The sequence below is a fragment of the Calliphora vicina genome, chromosome 5 (genome assembly GCF_958450345.1).
Source record: "Calliphora vicina chromosome 5, idCalVici1.1, whole genome shotgun sequence".
NCBI classification, from domain to species: Eukaryota; Metazoa; Arthropoda; class Insecta; order Diptera; family Calliphoridae; genus Calliphora; species Calliphora vicina.
In genome coordinates, this window is record NC_088784.1 from 77,861,159 (window position 1) to 77,879,195 (window position 18,037).

The following is an 18,037-nucleotide window of genomic DNA, read 5'->3' on the forward strand; positions in this document are numbered from 1 at the left end:
AGTATTAACAAATTTCTTTATTTTCAAAGGGTTTGGAGTTGAGAACTTCAGAATTGGAACCCATATTGGCCACGTTGTCTAAGCCCCATGCTGATGCCATTAAACAGAGAGTGCGTACACTGAATCAAACTGTTAGAGGTCGCACTAAAAATCGCCAAAAACGTAAACCCGATATAAGAGATGTTTTTCGAGATTTTGATGTGAGTGTGTTAACAATTTTTCATAAAATATTTTTCAAATTTATCAATAAAATTTATCAATATTTTTCTTTTTATTTTAGGAATCAAGCACTGGTACTAGATCCCGTAGTGCGACGCCCGATTCCTTGGATTCGATACCAGGTGATGAGGTTTGGGGCAATACATCCATGTAAGTGTTTTATTTAGATTATTATTAATATAAATACAATTTAAAGTAGTGACAAAAAGATTTTTTTTTTTTGTAGAAAAACAAATTTAATATTTTGTATTTAAATTATTGTTAAAAAAATTCAAATCTAAAAAAGTAAAATTTTTAAACAAACTCTTGGCCACGCTACAACAAATCCCAGAAAAGAAATAACTTAAATTGACAAAAATACTTTTTTGGTACTTTTTCGAAAGACTCAAATATTAGTACCTTTCAAAATTTTGTACAAAAATAATGAAAATTACAAATTTACTTTTTTGGTACTTTTTCGATAAAAAAAAACAAGATTACTGGAAAGCCAGAAAATTCATAAAAAATCGTTTGGAGATTTTTAATTTTAAAATTTGTAAAAATATTTACAATATTTACATTTAAAAAAATGTACTTTTTGGAAAAGGTATTTATTAATTTTTATTAAAGTTATACATAATTTTATTAAACCTTTTTAAATTTATTTGAAAAAATAACTTAAATAGAGAAAAACTACTTTTTGGTACCTTTTCGAAAAACTAAAATTTCAAAATTTGTGTAAAAGTACTAAAAACAACTTACAAATAGTGTTTTTAAATCCGTTAAGAAAATTTTCGTAAAAGCTCTTTAAATTTATTAGTGAAAAACTTATATTAAGAAAAAGTACTTTCTTGGTACTTTTTCGAAAAATTAAAAGATTTCAATTAGGAGAAAACTGTATTTTAGTAAGCAATTAATTTCAATATTTGTGTAAGAAAATTGGAAATATCTTATAAAGAAAAATGCCTTAAAAATCGTTTAAATATTTTTAATTTTAAAATTTGTGTAACAATATTAAACCACTTAAAAATAGTCAAACACTAAAGTCGGTTCTTTTTAAAAACAACTTTAAAATAAAAACCAGCTTTTTATTAATTTGCAACCATAGTCAAAATTAAAGTTGTTTTAAATTGAACCGACTTTAACTGGGTGCCACCGCAAATGTAGAAAATGTTTTCATACAATATACAACAAAAAACAGACAAGTGGCAACGCTGAACAGCTGACATACAAAATTAAAAAAAAAATCCAAAAAACCTAAACAATAAAAGTAACCGGGACATCTAAAGAAAGAAAGTTGTTTGTTGTGGAAAAGTGGAAAAGATAAGATTAATATCATAATTACGATATTTTGGTACTAATTTTATTGATAACTGTTCAATAATTGCAAAATCTCTACCAATATCTTGTAACTTAAACATTTTTTACTTTGTGACGAACTTTTTAACTCGTCGAAGAACAGCTGATGCTGTTGTTAAACGAGTTAAAAACAACTTCAGCTAGTTTTATATTTAGAGTCGACTTCAGCGTCAGAAGTATACTTTAACTTGTCTATGATAGACCTAAAGTCCACTCTTAAGTAAAGTCGAGTTTAATTCTCTTAAAATGTACTTTATTTTTAACTATGATTATGATTTTTAAGTCATTTTAGAAATATGTGATTTTTTGAAAAGGATCTTTTTTAAAAGCTTTTTAAATTTATTTAAAAAAAAAACTTAAATTGAGAAAAAGTATTTCTTGGTACTTAAAAACTTAAATTAAGAAAAAATACTTTTATGGTACTTTTCGGAAAAATTAAAATATTTTGATTAGGAAAAAACTAGATTTTTGAGTAAATAATGCAAAATTTGAGTAAGAAAACTGGAAATAAATACAGAAAATGCCTCATAAATTGTTAAAAGAATTTTAATTTTAAAATTTGTGTAAAAATATTAAAATCCCTTTCAAAATAGAAAAATGTACTTTTTTGAAAATGATTTTTGTTTATTTTTATTAAAGTTATACAAAATTTTATAAAAACCTTTTAAATTTAATTGAAAAAATAGCTTAAATTGATAAAAAGTACTTTTTTGGAACTTTTCGAAAGATTAAATATTAGTACCTTTCAAAATGTGTGTGAAAATAAGGAAAATATGTTACAAATTGTGTTTTTAGGTCATTTATGAAAAAATTCATAAACGCTTTTTAAATTTATTAAAAAAAACTTATTAAGAAAAAGTACTATTTTGGTACTTTTTCGAAAAATTAAAAGAATTTAATTTGAAGAAAACTGCATTTTAATAAATAACTAATTTCAAAATTTGTATAACGAAACTGAAAATATTTTATAAAAACAGAAAATGACTTAAAAAATTTTATTTTAAAATTTGTGTAAAAATATTGTACTTTTTGGAAAAGGTTATTTTTTAAATTTTATTAAAATTATACAAAATTTTACAAAAACGTTTTAAGTTTATTTAAAAAATAATTTAAATTGAAAAAAGTACCTTTTCAGTATTAAAAAAAAACTAAATAGAGAAAAAGTACTTTTTTGTGTAAGATATTTTTTAAAAAAGTACCTTTTTGGTACTAATTATTATAAAATGTGTGTTTTTGTTTCAATAAATATTAAGAAACAGACTATCAATACCCAGAAATCACTTTTTAATTGATATAGTAAAAGTACTTTTTTGGTACTTTTTAGGAACATTTAATTTTAAGTAACATCTAGCATGGAATTTGACCAACAAAATTAATCCTGAACAGCATTTTTATTAAATCTTATAAGAAACTTCTTGCAAATACTTATTTGGTTATACACATTTATTTATTTTCTATATAAATGTCTTAGAAATACAGCTGCAATGAAAAGTTGATTGCAATCTCATTAAAATCTCCACTTTTCGTTATATTTATTGACATTTTATTATCATTATCAACTTAATCCTGAACTGCATCTTTGTTCTTAATACATATGTACATAATCGCCCACAAAGCCTTTTAAAATCTCCCACTGTGGGAACTAAGCCCCCAATTGAGCAAACCTTTCTGACTGTTCAAAAATCTTAAAATTTATCAAATGTATACGAGAGGTGTCTCTGAATCAATTCATACACACCCACTAATCTGATAATTTATTCATAAAACTCGTGTACAACTTCAATAAGGTTCACTTTACGATAGCTAAATCCAGCATTATAAACTACAGTTTATCGAAAAATTTTATTTGACACATTTGTTTTCTAATATTTTGTTTTAACAATTTCTTACTCATTATATCTTCATGTTTGTCTTCCCTTCCCGCAGACCCAGTTTTGTGAGTATCTTTGATCATGGCAATACAACGGACAACGGTAATGGCCATTCACCCTTGTTTTCGAGTAAAAATCTCAAACAGAAATTGAGACGTACACCAAGTGCTCCGCTTAAAGGTTCTACAGATATTTTCCGTGGTTCTCATGTACGCTGTGATATACCACTGTATTCGGCCGATGGTATAGAACTATTGGGATTTTCACGCATTGGCACCATACACATACCAAGGAATAGGAATAGATCGGGCTCTGATCCTTCATGTTCAGTGGGGTAAGTCAGACAAACATTATAAAAAATAACATAGAAAACTAACTTTTGTTTATCTTAAATTTTTAGACGTGCCCGTGGTGAATTAATGACCCAAGACTCTCAAAGTGATAATAACACCTCGTCGGGTGATTCTAGTGATGAGTGTCTATCCAATCATCAAAGATTATCAAATTCCTCGTCGCCCGAAACATCGCCACAAAAGATTTTAATCAGTAAAATACATTTGGATACACCGCCACAAAGTGTGCAAAATTCACCCTCCTCACGAGATGGTATAAGCTTTGAGAGTATGTGCCGTGAGACCTCTAGTCAAGATGGAGTGGTAGGCTTTAATTTCAATAACAAATTACATCTTCATACTTAGGAATTCTCTCTTATTTTAGGATACTGTCGATAGCAGTGATTTATCTTTGGAATTTTACTCCGACATTGATACAATTAACGAAACTGAATTGAAGCGTTTACAACCGTTATTCTGGTTGGAACTAGCTTCCATATTCGATCGTAATCACGTTCAGCTGGATAAACGGAAACCCGTTAAGCGTCGTCGCAAAGAAGAGGGCAACTTATTTGGTGTCTCTCTGAATGCTCTAATCAGACGTGATCAACAGATAACGGGCACCGATTCCACATTGGTACCATTGTTTTTGGAAGGTTTACTGGAGGAGCTAACCAAAAGAGGTGCCCGTGAGGAAGGTATATTGCGTGTCGCTGGACATAAACAAAAGGTATGAATCACAAATTTCCATAAAATAGCATAACAAGAATGTCTATATATGATATATTTTATTATCTTTCCTTAGACTGAATTACTTTATCAAGAACTTGAATCGAGTTTCTATCAAAAACCAAAAAAATTCCAACAACTCTTAAGCTCAGCCAGTGTTCATGATTTGAGCGCCCTGCTCAAACGTTGGCTGCGCGAACTACCCCAACCCCTGCTCACCAACGAACTCATACAATTATTCTATCAGTGTCATGCTCTCCCGCCCACAGATCAAGCCAAAGCTTTGGCCATCATTTGCCAAATGTTGCCACACGAAAATCGCAACACCCTTCGAACGCTGTTGCATTTCCTCAACAATGTGATCGAACAGAAAGATCTAAACAAAATGAATTTACACAATGTGGCAACGATCATTGCGCCATCGTTCTTTCCGCCCCGTTTCGTGCATCCCATTGATAAGAACAGCATAGAGGATCAAGTCAAGATGGCGGCACAGTGTTGCCGTCTAACGAATGTTTTGATAACGCGGGGCGAAACACTATTTCAAGTGCCAAATAATTTGATAGAAGAGTCGAAATCTTCGAATAAAACAAGACAGGTAAGAGCGATTTTTAGATTCAGGAGAAAGTATAAAAAACATTATATGCAGAATATAAGTAAAATGTTCAACGAGGCGTTTTGGTGGAGTTATCGAGAGAAAAAGAATTTAAAACAAAATTTTATAGTAAAGAAATAATAAAATTGTATGTATTTTAATAATTTTAATAAATATTTTAAGAACTTCCATAAGATTTCATTTAAAAGATTTTCTAGTAAAAACTTTTATATGATTTTTTCAACAAAAAGCTTTTCCATACAGAAAATTCAATATTTTGATCAAGGTGTATAAATAAGATGAAGTTACGAACTCAGATGGGGCCAAATTACCGCATTCATGATAGAATTGTCTATTGAAATTATATTAATCTGAAATAAGAGAATTACGATCAATTTTACTCGATCTCGAATGCGATAATACGGCCCCTGCCAAACTATCTTTATATTTATTGTTGTCATTAAACACATTTATTTTAACTTGAATAAAATTGTATTATTAACAAATAATTTTGTAAATAAATGCAAGAAAATTGGGTGTATGACTTAAAAATGCTGGATTTACAAAAAAGATGGCGTATCTTTTGTACGCGGTTTTTGTTTTTAATAACTTAAATGTCATTTTGAAGGCTATCTGTCATTTATTCTCACTTAGATATTAGACATTATAGCGTAAACAACAAAGTCTTTTTGTTTCGAAAAAGTCGATTATTTTGCCAACAAAGCGTCATATGCGTGTAGTTTTGTTTTACTTCTTTAATTTGAAAAAAAGTGCCGCTGAAGCACACCGATTGCTCACCAGAGCATATGGTGATAGTGTTCCACCAGTTTCAACGTGCGAGAGATGGTTTGTTCGATTCAGAATTGGTGATTTTGACAAGGAAGACAAATATCGCTCAAGCCAGCCAAAACAGTTGAAGGCCAAGAATTGCTGGCTTTACTCCATGAAGTTTGTTGACAAACTCAACAAGATCTTGCCAAATCATTGGGAGCTAATCAAGCAGCAATTTTTTTTCAAACTGCAGGATTCATCCAAAAACAGGGAAATTGGGTATCATACGAATTGAAACCGAGAGACCTTGAAAGGCCATTTTGATTGTCAGTAATGATCTGTATTTGGGTCCTATCCATGATAAGCTGCTGAAATCAGGCCAAACCATCACAGGTAACCTGGACAGAACGCAACTGATTCGTTTGAAGGAAGAGTTGGCCTAAAAGCGCCAAGATTATGCTGCCACATATGAAACTGTAATATTTCATCATGAGAATAATCGGGAAAATGTTGCAATACCTGTTAAAAAGTATTTAGAAAATTTTACCTCACCAACTTTATAATACAGACCTTGCCCCGACCGACTACTATTTGTTTCGATCACAGCAAAACGCTCTCTCTGGAATACGCTTCACTTTGGAACAGACTACCCGATATTGGCCTCAAAAAATGAGCAGTTGAGTAGTTCTTTTGACGTGGTATCCATATGTTGCCAGGAAGATGGGAAAAGGTCATAGCTAACAATGGCCAATACTTTGAATAAATTTATATTGTACAAATGTTTCAAAATAAAAGCTAAAAATTTATAAAATTACGCATTTTTAAGTCATACACCCAATACAACAAATATAGTCTTTGTTGTATTTGTTGTCTGATTAATACGCCTTGATTTCGCATTTCTACCAAAAGTTTGTTTTAGATCTAATCACATTTAAAATCCTTTTAAAAGCTTGTATTAGTTTTTCAATATAAAGCTTTTATTAGCTTTATCTATAAAAAGTTTTTTTTATATAAAAAGCTTTTTTCTATAAAAAGTTTTTTTCTATAAAAAGCTTTTTTCTATAACAGAGCTTCGAATTAGTTAATTCAATTTGAGCTTAATTCATTGAAATATTAATTCAGAATTAAAAAATTTCTGATATTCATTTCATAAATCCATTCCCATTATTTACTTCATTAGCTTCATTCAAAGGTTTTTATTTAAATAGAATTAATTTAAACAAACATTTTTAATTTTATCATTTTCTTTAAAAAACTGGTATTGATTTGATCTTTAAAAGCTTTTAATATCCTTAGTTATATTGTTTTTAAAACCTTTTAAAAAGCTTCTTTTAGTTTTTGCATAAAAAGATTTTATTAGCTTTTATTATAAAAAAAACTTTTTAGTTTTTTCTATAAAAAGCTTTTTTCTCCAACAGAGCTTCGAATTAGTTAATTCTATTATAATTCAAATTTAATTTTAATTCACTGAAATCATAATTCAGACTCCATTCCCAAAATCTAATTGCTTAGCTTTATTCAAAGACTTTTATTGAAATAGAATTCATTCATTGTTGAATTAATTCATAATGGTATCAATTCATAAGAGCTTTCATTCAACCCTTCAAATCGAATACAATTCATTTAGTTTTGTTTTAATCATTTACATATAGAATTGAAAAATATAGTTTAAAGGCTTTTTTTGCAATATATTTGAAATTTAATCATTCAATACAATTTATGAATTTATTGAATGATTTAACAAGGAATTAACCCTAAAAAGAATAAATTCTTAAAGGAATGAACTCAATACGTGTGCAAAACTTAGGAATTAAGAAAGGAATTAATTCGTGCTGAATACTTTAATGCTTGATTTTGAAAATTGAATTAACAATTAATTCTTTCAAACCTTTGTTCTATAAACATCTTTCTCAGCTTTTTGTATAAATAAGTCTGCTTTTACACAGGGCAATTTTTCTTGCGCAAGTCTAGAGTTTATAGGAGAGAGAGGCAAGAAGAAAGAAGAGGGGTACACACTTGCTTGTACTGGCAAGTCTCTTCAATTCTCTTTTGTTTTCTCATTTTCAACACACAGACTTGCTGTGTGTAAACAGACTTGCTGTGTGTAAACAGACGAGCAAGTTTAAAAGGGAATCGACGAGACTTGCTTCAAGTAAACTTGCCCTGTGTAAAAGCAGACTAACTTTTATAAACTTTTTCTATAAAAACGTTTATTTAATTTTTATACCCTTCACACGGTTGCTATTTAAAATCGAGTGAAGGGTAAATATATTTAGAATCGAGAAAATCAGCCCACAAATGGCTGAGATATAAGGCTTACTAAGTCATTAATATAGACAATGTGGATATCTAATGATATATATTTCAAAGTCCATTGCAACGATGTACATAAAAAATAGTCAAAAATATTTTAAACCCGAATTGTTTTTTACTAATAAATTAAAAAAAAATTTTAAATTTAAAAAAATTAAAAAACAATTTGGAAATTTTGAAAAATAATTTTGAAATGTTTTTTAAAATTTGTATTTTAAAGTATAATTTGGTGAAGGATAAATAAGATTCGTCACAGCCGAATAAAGCTCTCTTACTTGTTTTCTATTAAAATCAAATAAAGAGCTTTTATTAAATGTTTTATAAAGAACAAATTAAATTCTTTTTATAAAAAGTAATAAAGAACTTTTATAAGCTATTTAAAAAATCTGTTAACAATTTTTTTTATTAGATTTTATTTAAATTTTGATCTTCTATTTCTAGGGCAAACGTGGTCTACATCGACGTGTAAAGGCTACCACATCCCTGTTGCATGTTAGCAACTCATCCAATAATAATAATAACAACAACAACATTAGCAGCAATAACAACAACAACAATACCAGTACCATTTCTATAGGTGAAAATGGCAATATGGTAACACGTCAACAGTCAATTAATCCAAGTCATGTACATCGTTTAATTATTTGATCGCAACCACAACAAATATTTTAAAACCCAGAAATAAATTGTTGTCGTTAGTTTAAACATATTAAACAAATTAGACCAAAGTCTAACTCTAACACAAAAAAAGGAAATAAATTACAAACAAAAAAAGGTGTCTAATCAAAGGAAAGAAATCATTTCATAAAAATTTTAAAAGAGGAGACCAGTTTTTCAGTCAACACTTAAGTTTGACCAAAATGCTGGAACGAAAAATCAAATTAAACATTGTGTGCATAGTTATTAAACAAAAGCTCAAATAGGAGTAAATCATAAATAAATATAAATATTATTGTCTCTTTACTTACATACATACATATTTACCAAGATATTCAAACAAAAAATAAAAAAAATAATTTTAAACTTAATGTTAAACTTACGATTTAGTTTTAATGTTAATCCCCCCCCATGTATTATGTATTTTTATGTACATTATATAGTTTATTATTTACTTTTTATGTTTAGTTATGTAGTATATGTAGTTAATTAATTATTAATTAATTAGTTTGTAGTGAATTTAAATAAAATAACAAACAAAAAAAATATTATATCATTTATTAAGTAGTCATTAGATCAAAAAATTATAAACAAATACACAAACAAAAAAATATATACAATAATTTTTAACAGAATTTCTATTTTTCAGACTTTTTTTTTTGGTTTTAAACTTCTTGTGTTTAAGCTTTATTGTAGTTTTAAGAAAGTTTTTATTTGTTTTAAACACACTTTGAAAAAAGAGGAAATGGAAGTTTAAGTCATAGATTAATACACATTGATCGGAAACTCTGCTGTCATAGACCTAACTCAGTTGTCAAAAATCCTAGTAAAAAAGATATGTGAAAACCAAAAACAACAATCGTATGTGTGATTATTTTGAATAATTTTTTAGTTTGAGTTTTTTCTAGTTTCCGCTCTATGTGTATTTCTTTATGATTTAAGTAAAACAGTGTTGAAATTTCTTCTAGAAAAATATTGAGGGTATTCATTTCAAAAATGGAAAATTACACTTTGATTTTTTTACACTTTTCTCAACAAACACAAGAAAAATCAAAAAAAAGTTGTATTATTTTGTGGAATTTTTTTCATGTTTTTGTTGTGTAAAAGTGTAAAAAAATTAGAGTGCAATTTTCCCTTTTTTTAAATGAATACCCTTATTATAACTTCTTTTTAAAAATTTTTAGTTGGTTTTTATAAATAAACTTTTGTATGAGTTAACTTTTCATTACTGAAACTGGAGTTTAATAAAATGAAAATTAAACACTGAAATGATCAGAATTATTAAAACTTTTGCAAATTTACAAAATTGACATCACAACCCCAAAAGGGTTTTGAAAACATAACATTCCCAATAAGCACCAAAGCCCCAAAAATTCAAGCACATTTTGTTAGAATTTGACTTGAATGCAAATGTAATTATGATTTTAACTTAAAAAATATTTGAAAAATTAAATATTTTTTAAACAAAAAACATATGGCATGAATTAATGTTTTCTTTTTAATTCAAGGCTTGAACTACACTTGCTTTCAACTTGAATTCCAGTAAAAATACTTATTGGGTTGGTAATAGGTAGATAGATTATGCTATTGTTAAAAATCTAACCACTTTGTTTTTTGCTTACAAAAAATTATTGAAATTTTCTTATTTGACATTATGGCATTCGATATCGAGCCTGAAGTCAAGTACATTTGCAATTACAATTTAGCTATCGAAATTATTTTTCGAAGAGAAAGCCCATTCGATCACGAATGTGGTAATTCGGCCTATGCATCATCTTGACACTGTCATTACTGTTCTCCTTAAATATATGATTTATAATAGATCAATATTCTTCAGAAACCGCAAATAATGGGTCCAATTTAATTTCAATGGTAAATCCACAGCCTTAAACATTTAAAAATTGGGAATTGAAAAAATTGGAAATACATCTGTAGTCCGATTTTAATAAAATTACCCACGACTATACAGGAGGTGTAAGTTTATATTTTGAATTTGGACTTTAAACACTAAGGTGAGGCGGTGTCTGAAGGCCCCTAAGTGAGGTTACTGGGGTATATGAAATATTAAAAATTATGGCAAATTTTTGTTCTCGATCCGATTTGAATATGTGGAATCTACAAAAAACATTCTTGTAAATACACACTGCCTCAAAAGTGAAATGCAAAATAACGTAACATCACTTTTCATAAGTTTATAGGAGAAGCAAAAAACGATATAAAATGAAAACTACTTGAGATATTGAGACAAAACTTTCAAATCTGAATTACAATGACTCTAGAAATATATTTTATGAAAAAAAAACTAATTTTTTCAAAGCACACTTTAAGATATGTGGCTTACGTTTTTTTGAATTGTTATTTTCTGAAACAAAAAAACGTTTTTATGAAAAAATAAAAACTTAAATAAAAATATTTTTTATACGTTATTTTGTTTAAGAAAATCATACTTGATGATTTTCTTAAAAAAATTTTGTACACATATGTAATATGATGTAGTGAATCGTAATCAATAATAAAATCAATTTCGAATATTTTGATGATACGTTGTTTTGCATTTTAGGTGACGATTTGAATTTTTTTAAGATAATAAAAATCCTAAAATCTAATCCTAAAATTTAAAAGTTTCTGTTTGTTGGAGATTGGGCTGAAAAATAGATTCGTTTCTGAAAAAAATTTAAGTTGGACTATAATGATTTTCATGATCTTAAAAAAATGAAAAAAAATCACTGGTGTTTACTCACTTTTGAGGCTGTGTGTATATTTTATCTCTTATAGTTTACGAGATATTCACATTTGAAAATTAAAATTTCAGGTTGATATACTTCACAGATTAAGCACATTTTCAATACCAAACATTTCTAATCAACAAAGAATATTTAGGTTCTTTCATCAAGGTCTTACCTTGTCTCTAGCAGACGGACGGATATAGCTTGATCGTCTTAGAATTTGCCCAGGACCCAGAATATCAGGCCTGTCACAAACTTCGTTTGGAATGGTTCCACTTCCGTAGTTATTATTCCGATCGATTTCGTTTTAGCTTCTTCAGATTCCGTTTGATTTTGTTAATGGTTTAAAATTCTCATTTTCCAAATTTAATTTTCAATTTTTCAAGGCGTGGTATTGGTTGCCAAGGCCTAGCCTAGTCGCTTCTGCTAGAGGTCTGATAGAAGACCTACTTAGGATGATGCTGAGTATTTAATTTTGTATACCCTACATCAACATAGTAGGGAGGGTATTATGCGTTTGTGCTGATGTTTACAACACCAACAAATATTAGTCTAACACCCATCTTAAAGTATACCGCTCGACTGACAATCACTTTCTGAGTCTATTAAACGATATTCGTTCGGATAGCTTTACACATGAACTTTTTGCGCAAAGTACAGGTCGCAATTTTGAAGATATGTATTTCAATAATATTTGGCACATGAATTTTTTTCCCAAGGACGAACGAAGCGTTTTTAAAGTGGATGAAATCGTTTCATTTAGGACTTTATCGGTCATAAATGTTTAATTTAAATAGATATCTACACACATTTCGTTCTTAATAAGTTTTATATATACGGAAGTCTTAATTTTATGATGATCGCTCCATAATTAGTCATAGCTCCCATATAAGGCCATCTGCCGAAAATCACTTTAACGAGCATAAATCTCTTAAAAATATTGAAATCCAAATATAATTTAACAAAAATAAGTTTCATATAGAAAATCACACTGCCGAATTTCATTGCAATAGGTCCATAATTGCTCATTGCTCCCATAAACGCCCACTTCCGAAAATCAGTTTTAAAAGAAAAACAGTTTTCCTCATTTACCCATATGCTCGGGCTTGATCGACCATACTTTCTTTCATGATTTTATTCAATCACTTGTTATTAGAAAGAGATTCATATGATTTCTAAAACTTTCTTAGAGAAGACGGTGGAATGACAGATCTTTTAGATGGCCTACAAAGCGAAGTCTATTGGTCGAAAACCTGACAAAAAGGTGGATTGTATGTATGCTACAAAAATTAGTTCGTTCAATGGTGTCCCTTGCATAACGACAATTGGCAAGGTCAGGCCAAAATAAACATGTGTGGTGTAAGATCTTACAAATGTTAAGAGACATGTTGTAATCATTCTCAATAAATTGAACTATTTATTATCTTTTTTAATCAATTGTTAAGAAAGGATTTATGTTTTTTACCATGAAAAAAAATTGTTACTTTTGGAACTTCAGACTTAATTTTGAGTTAAGAATAATGTAGAGCAGTTATTTGTTGTACTCTTGTCGGAGTGAAAGCACAAAAGCTCTTTTGTAAAAGCTCACACATTGTGCATATGAGCTGCACATAACTGATCTAGAGCATTACTATGGTTATAGACTGGGTAAAAGTCATGTCCTATAATGTATTGCAAATCAATATACATATTTTGATTAGTACGCAATTATATTGTTGACCTGATTTTGATGATTAATTTAGTTTTCCATTCCGATCGGGACACATTTGAGTAAAGTTTATTTATTTCTTCATTCAAAATTTATTTTTTCATTCAAGCACAGAAATAAGTAATTTTTCACAAAAATAAGTTTTTACCTTTTTTCTGGGCCTGGTTAATCACAATAAATACACGGTGCTACGATGGAAAAATAAAACGGCCTAGCGTGGGTTATAGGTCTTGCTGAGTACACTACAAATTGTCTCTAAAAATTTCAGAAACACCCTCAAATTCAGAAGTTATTCTGAAAAAAACCGTTTTCAGTAATTTTCGTCGACTTATCGACCTGTAGATTAGTCAGTTTTTGTCCGACTTTAAATTTTTTAACGGGTTTGGAAAGAAAACTGATTACGCTTTGACGTTTGACGAAATGACGTGCATTTTTTGATACATTTTTAAGTTATAAGTATTGTTTTTCTTAAGAATATCTAAAAGAAAAACAAAATTTATCAACTTTTTTGATTTTAGTCGCTTTTCATTGCTTATTTTGATATGAAAGTTTATAAAAATTTATACCAACATATAAAGAAAATTTAGTTCTTAAAAAAACATGGTTTTAATTATTCAAATCGTAGAAAATTCTAAAAGTTATTCAACTTTTAATTAACACCATTTTTAGTATTTTCTCACCAAGCGCATATAAATAAAAATAAACAAAAAACTGCAGAAAAAAAATATTTGTAAAATTTTTGAATTTACAAGGAAAATTTTTTCGAACTTTTTCAAAAAAGTTCAAAAAACTTTTGCAAATATAAACCGATTTTAATAAGTAATATCTCATTTTTTCCCATATAAAGTTGTATTTAAAAGACTGTGCAAAAAAGAATAGGGTTTCGTAGAAAAAAAATTGTTGAATATGAAAAATTACAAAAAAAAAATAAAAAATAAAACGAAGCTTTTTATAAAAACTTACGCATTTTATGAAAGCTTAATTCTCTGTCTATCCACAATTGTTTAAAATTCTGAAATCGGTCTAAAAATGTGTGAGTTAGAGGTACTAAAGTACTACGACCTATCCTAAAACAGTTTTTTCAAAATATCTCAAAATTTTGAGGGTGTTTCAAAATCTTTGAAAACGGGTTTTGTATGTCCTCACCTAGGTCGCTTTTCAAGTACTGACAAAAAGTGTAATTTTGTAGCAGAGTGATATTAAAATAAATTTTATAAATATTTAATATTTTATAAACAAATTCAACACTGTTTTACTTTAAAAAAAATCTTGGCTTTAAATTAATTTTAAAAATCTTTTTCATAAGATCAAAATTGTATTAAAATAAATTTAAAAAAATGATCAAAATTAATAAAAAAAATGGTTGTTAATAATTTAATTCGAAAATGTTTCAATTTCTATAAAAATATATGTATCGATTATGGATGACAACCGAACTCCAGTTTTGTATTATAATCAACTATTAATTTAGCATAGAAAGAGCAAAAAAACGTAAAACAAGTTATACAGTCTTAAATGGTTTAAGTAACAGATTAATTTTTAATTAATAAAATTTTAATTTAATTATTTTTTATCATTTAATATTAATATTAACATGTTTTGTCTATAATTTAATTAAATTAAATTAGAAAGAAGTGTGTACATCTAGTGTGAGTCTTGTGTATGCATCAGGAATATTAAACCAATAAAATGAGTTAATAGAATTAAAGAATTCTTACTTTTTAATAATATGGAAAAAAGGTGTGTTATTATTTATGTACTTAGAAAAATTAATGGGGAGGGGGAAAAAAATGTATACTTTACAATTTTTAAATACGTATTCCTTAAGTTTCATACTTATATTCAAAAATCGTTCGCTGGTATGCGAAAGTAATGTGATTATACAGGCGCCCTCTGGTAGTTAGTAGTTGCATTATACTCTTTAGTCAAGTCATTTGTTAGCCAATAATAAAATTTTGACATATAGAGGGCTTCTGCAAATGTAATGTAAATTACAGTAACAAGTATTGCAGACGTTTAGGCGCATTTAAATGCACAGTTGTCTATGAGAACAATCAACAATTTGTTAATGAGATATTAAGATAAAAACATCATTGGAATGTAAATAGTAGCCATTTTTGGACTCAGCTATTTAATTGACGGAAAATATGAAAAAACATTGAATTTAGGAAATTCCATAACAGTCAAAATTGTTTCAAAATAACGTTAAAAATCAAGCATTGCATACTTTAAGGTGTTTTTAATGCACAGTTGTAATTTAAGGGCTTCATTTCATAATTCCAAACGTATTGAATGTAATGAATTTGCATGAAAAATAATGGGAAATTCGAGAATTGAATACGATCTTAATAAATGGCCGATGAAGAATCAACAAATATTAATTCTGAAGGCACCGATCTCTTGGAAATGCTTTGTATAATATGTCTCGAAAAAACAACTATAAATGAAAATTCGCACTGATTTGGCAGAAATACTTTGTAGAAAAAATCAAAAAATCTAAGAAATTCAAGCAAATAAGTTCATAAATTGCCGAAACATAACTGCTAGATGGAATCAGCGGTCGGTAATTCTTTAAAAATAACGTTAACGTACCCGCTATAGTCTCTCCATGATTTCTCTATATAATTTCGGTTTTAATGAAGTCCTACTGTTTATTTATGTCGACAAAATAATTTAAAAAAAGTGGAAATAAATCTGTTACTTCTAAACGTATATAGAACTTTAATTTAAAAAGTTATTGAAAGTACAGTTTTCTTAATTGGAATCTCATTTTAGTTTTGTTTTGTGTTTTTGATTACGAAAAATGTATTTTCAATAACTTTTTTAATTAAAGTTCAACCAATAACGAAAATTGTATATTCAATTATCAAAATTATCAAATAGCGCAGAGTCTCTTAAATAGTAAAACAATCCAAAACCTGTAATAGGATGACTTAAAAAAAATAATGTTGTTTTTATTAAAAAATGATTCATACGAAAGTTAAATGATCCTAAGATTTTTTTTTTTATAATTTTTCATTATTTTTTGTTTATTGATGCTATGAATCATCTTAAAACAAATATTTATTTCTCAATTCTATCTTCTATTTCAATCTCAAATACCATTAGAATTCCAATTTATTTGAATACAGCCTTAATTGCCAGTTATTAATCATGAGGTCGCATAAAAAAAGACACAAAAGTTAAAACCAAATTAATGCAAACAAATTATTATTAATCCCTTTTTGTTGGAAAATAATCTTATCGCACAATACGAGTGAGTACTAATGCACATTTGGTTTCCAATAATTATAATGACGACCTTTTTAGTCACATTCAATTCATTTCAATAATCCCACATAATCTTCCAAAAGTGACTAAAAGCCAGCGGAGGGAATGTAAGCACGCCAAGAAACCAAAGTAGAAAACAAAAGAAGAAACAATCTATATTTGATGACAAATTGCCACACATTTACAGATCGATTTCAAATATAAAAATTAATTAATATACATTAGGTTTTTTTCCTTTTTTATTTGGGTAGAGATTTTATTAAAATATGATTAAAAGTAGTAACAAACTTTTAGAATGATTTAAAATAGAAATGTGTTGAAAATACAAGTTCCCAATAAGCATTAAAGATTTAAAAATTCAAACTTTTGAAAATAATGTTGGACTTTAATTTGATTTCAAACAAATACCTATAATAATTATGTTTTAAACTTTAAAAATAAAATTTTTCACAGAAAAAATATTTGGCTTGCATTTAGTATATTTGCTTTTATTTTGATTTGATGTACATATTTAAGTATTGCACTCTTCAGTTACCGGAAAAAAACACTAAACTATTTAATATAAATTATATTTTTATACCCAACACCAAAAAGGATTCGGGTCCTCATAAGATTCTAAGACGATCTAGCTATTATGTCCGTTCGTCTGTCTGTTGAAAACACGATAGGGCCCAAACGAATAGAAGCCAGCTGGCACAAATTTTCCACAAATACTTTCTGTAGATAAGGTTTGTTTGGTATGTGAAAATGGGCAATATCGGTTCATGGTTTCACCTAGCCCCCATATAAATGTCCCCTGGGAATACTGACTGACCAGCAATAAATATGTAGATTATGCGGCAATCCTGAAAAAATGTTGCATAAATTAGTTCCAAGTACTCTAAAATTATACTGTAAAGTATGGCGATAATCGAGCAACATTTGTCTCGAGTCGTCATGCAAGGTCCCCCTTCAGAAAATTCCTTGAACATTCATAATTGTCTTATAATACTTAATATCGTGATGAAATTGGACCTAAACTAGTTTTATATGAACCTAAATCTTTCTACCAACTTTTTTCTAAGGATTGGTCCATAATTGAACCTAAACCCATATCAGAAAACTACCAAACCCAAACCAAGCAAAACAGAACTCGAACTCGAACTTTTCACGACAAAAACCAAGATTCCAACCTTCAAACTTCCGCGGTTGAAAAACTGCGAAATCCTACTTTCAAATAATGCAAAATATCTAGGTATTATCCTTACACCTGTCGTTAGATGTTGGGTAAAAAATGGGGACTTAGTCCCAACATAGTTAATGTATGTATAGTACGTCCAATTCTTACTTATTGATCTCTTGTATGGTGCACTGCAAGTAGAAAAAACTATGTTGTAGATCAACTATATAAAGTCCAGAGGTCAGAGGGCATAACTGGCCCACTAAGAACTAGTCCATCAAAGGCTTTTTCTATTGTATACCAATTTTTGGACAATATTACTTCATATACACATTTTGATAGGGTGTTC

At 28.3% G+C, this 18,037-nt stretch overlaps 1 protein-coding gene across 1 annotated transcript in view; it reads left to right on the forward strand.

Moving 5' to 3' along the window:
- The window catches only part of conu (Rho GTPase-activating protein conundrum), a 171,560-nt gene extending 162,100 nt beyond the window's left edge, over nucleotides 1-9,460 (forward strand). Inside the window, exons 8-14 of the mRNA XM_065511108.1 lie at nucleotides 30-200; nucleotides 281-369; nucleotides 3,484-3,762; nucleotides 3,829-4,084; nucleotides 4,146-4,490; nucleotides 4,566-5,087; nucleotides 8,610-9,460. Coding sequence (XP_065367180.1) covers nucleotides 30-200; nucleotides 281-369; nucleotides 3,484-3,762; nucleotides 3,829-4,084; nucleotides 4,146-4,490; nucleotides 4,566-5,087; nucleotides 8,610-8,816 — 1,869 coding nt within the window. The 3' untranslated portion in view covers nucleotides 8,817-9,460. The remainder of the gene's footprint in view (nucleotides 1-29; nucleotides 201-280; nucleotides 370-3,483; nucleotides 3,763-3,828; nucleotides 4,085-4,145; nucleotides 4,491-4,565; nucleotides 5,088-8,609) is intronic.
- The last annotated feature ends 8,577 nt before the right edge of the window (nucleotides 9,461-18,037 follow it).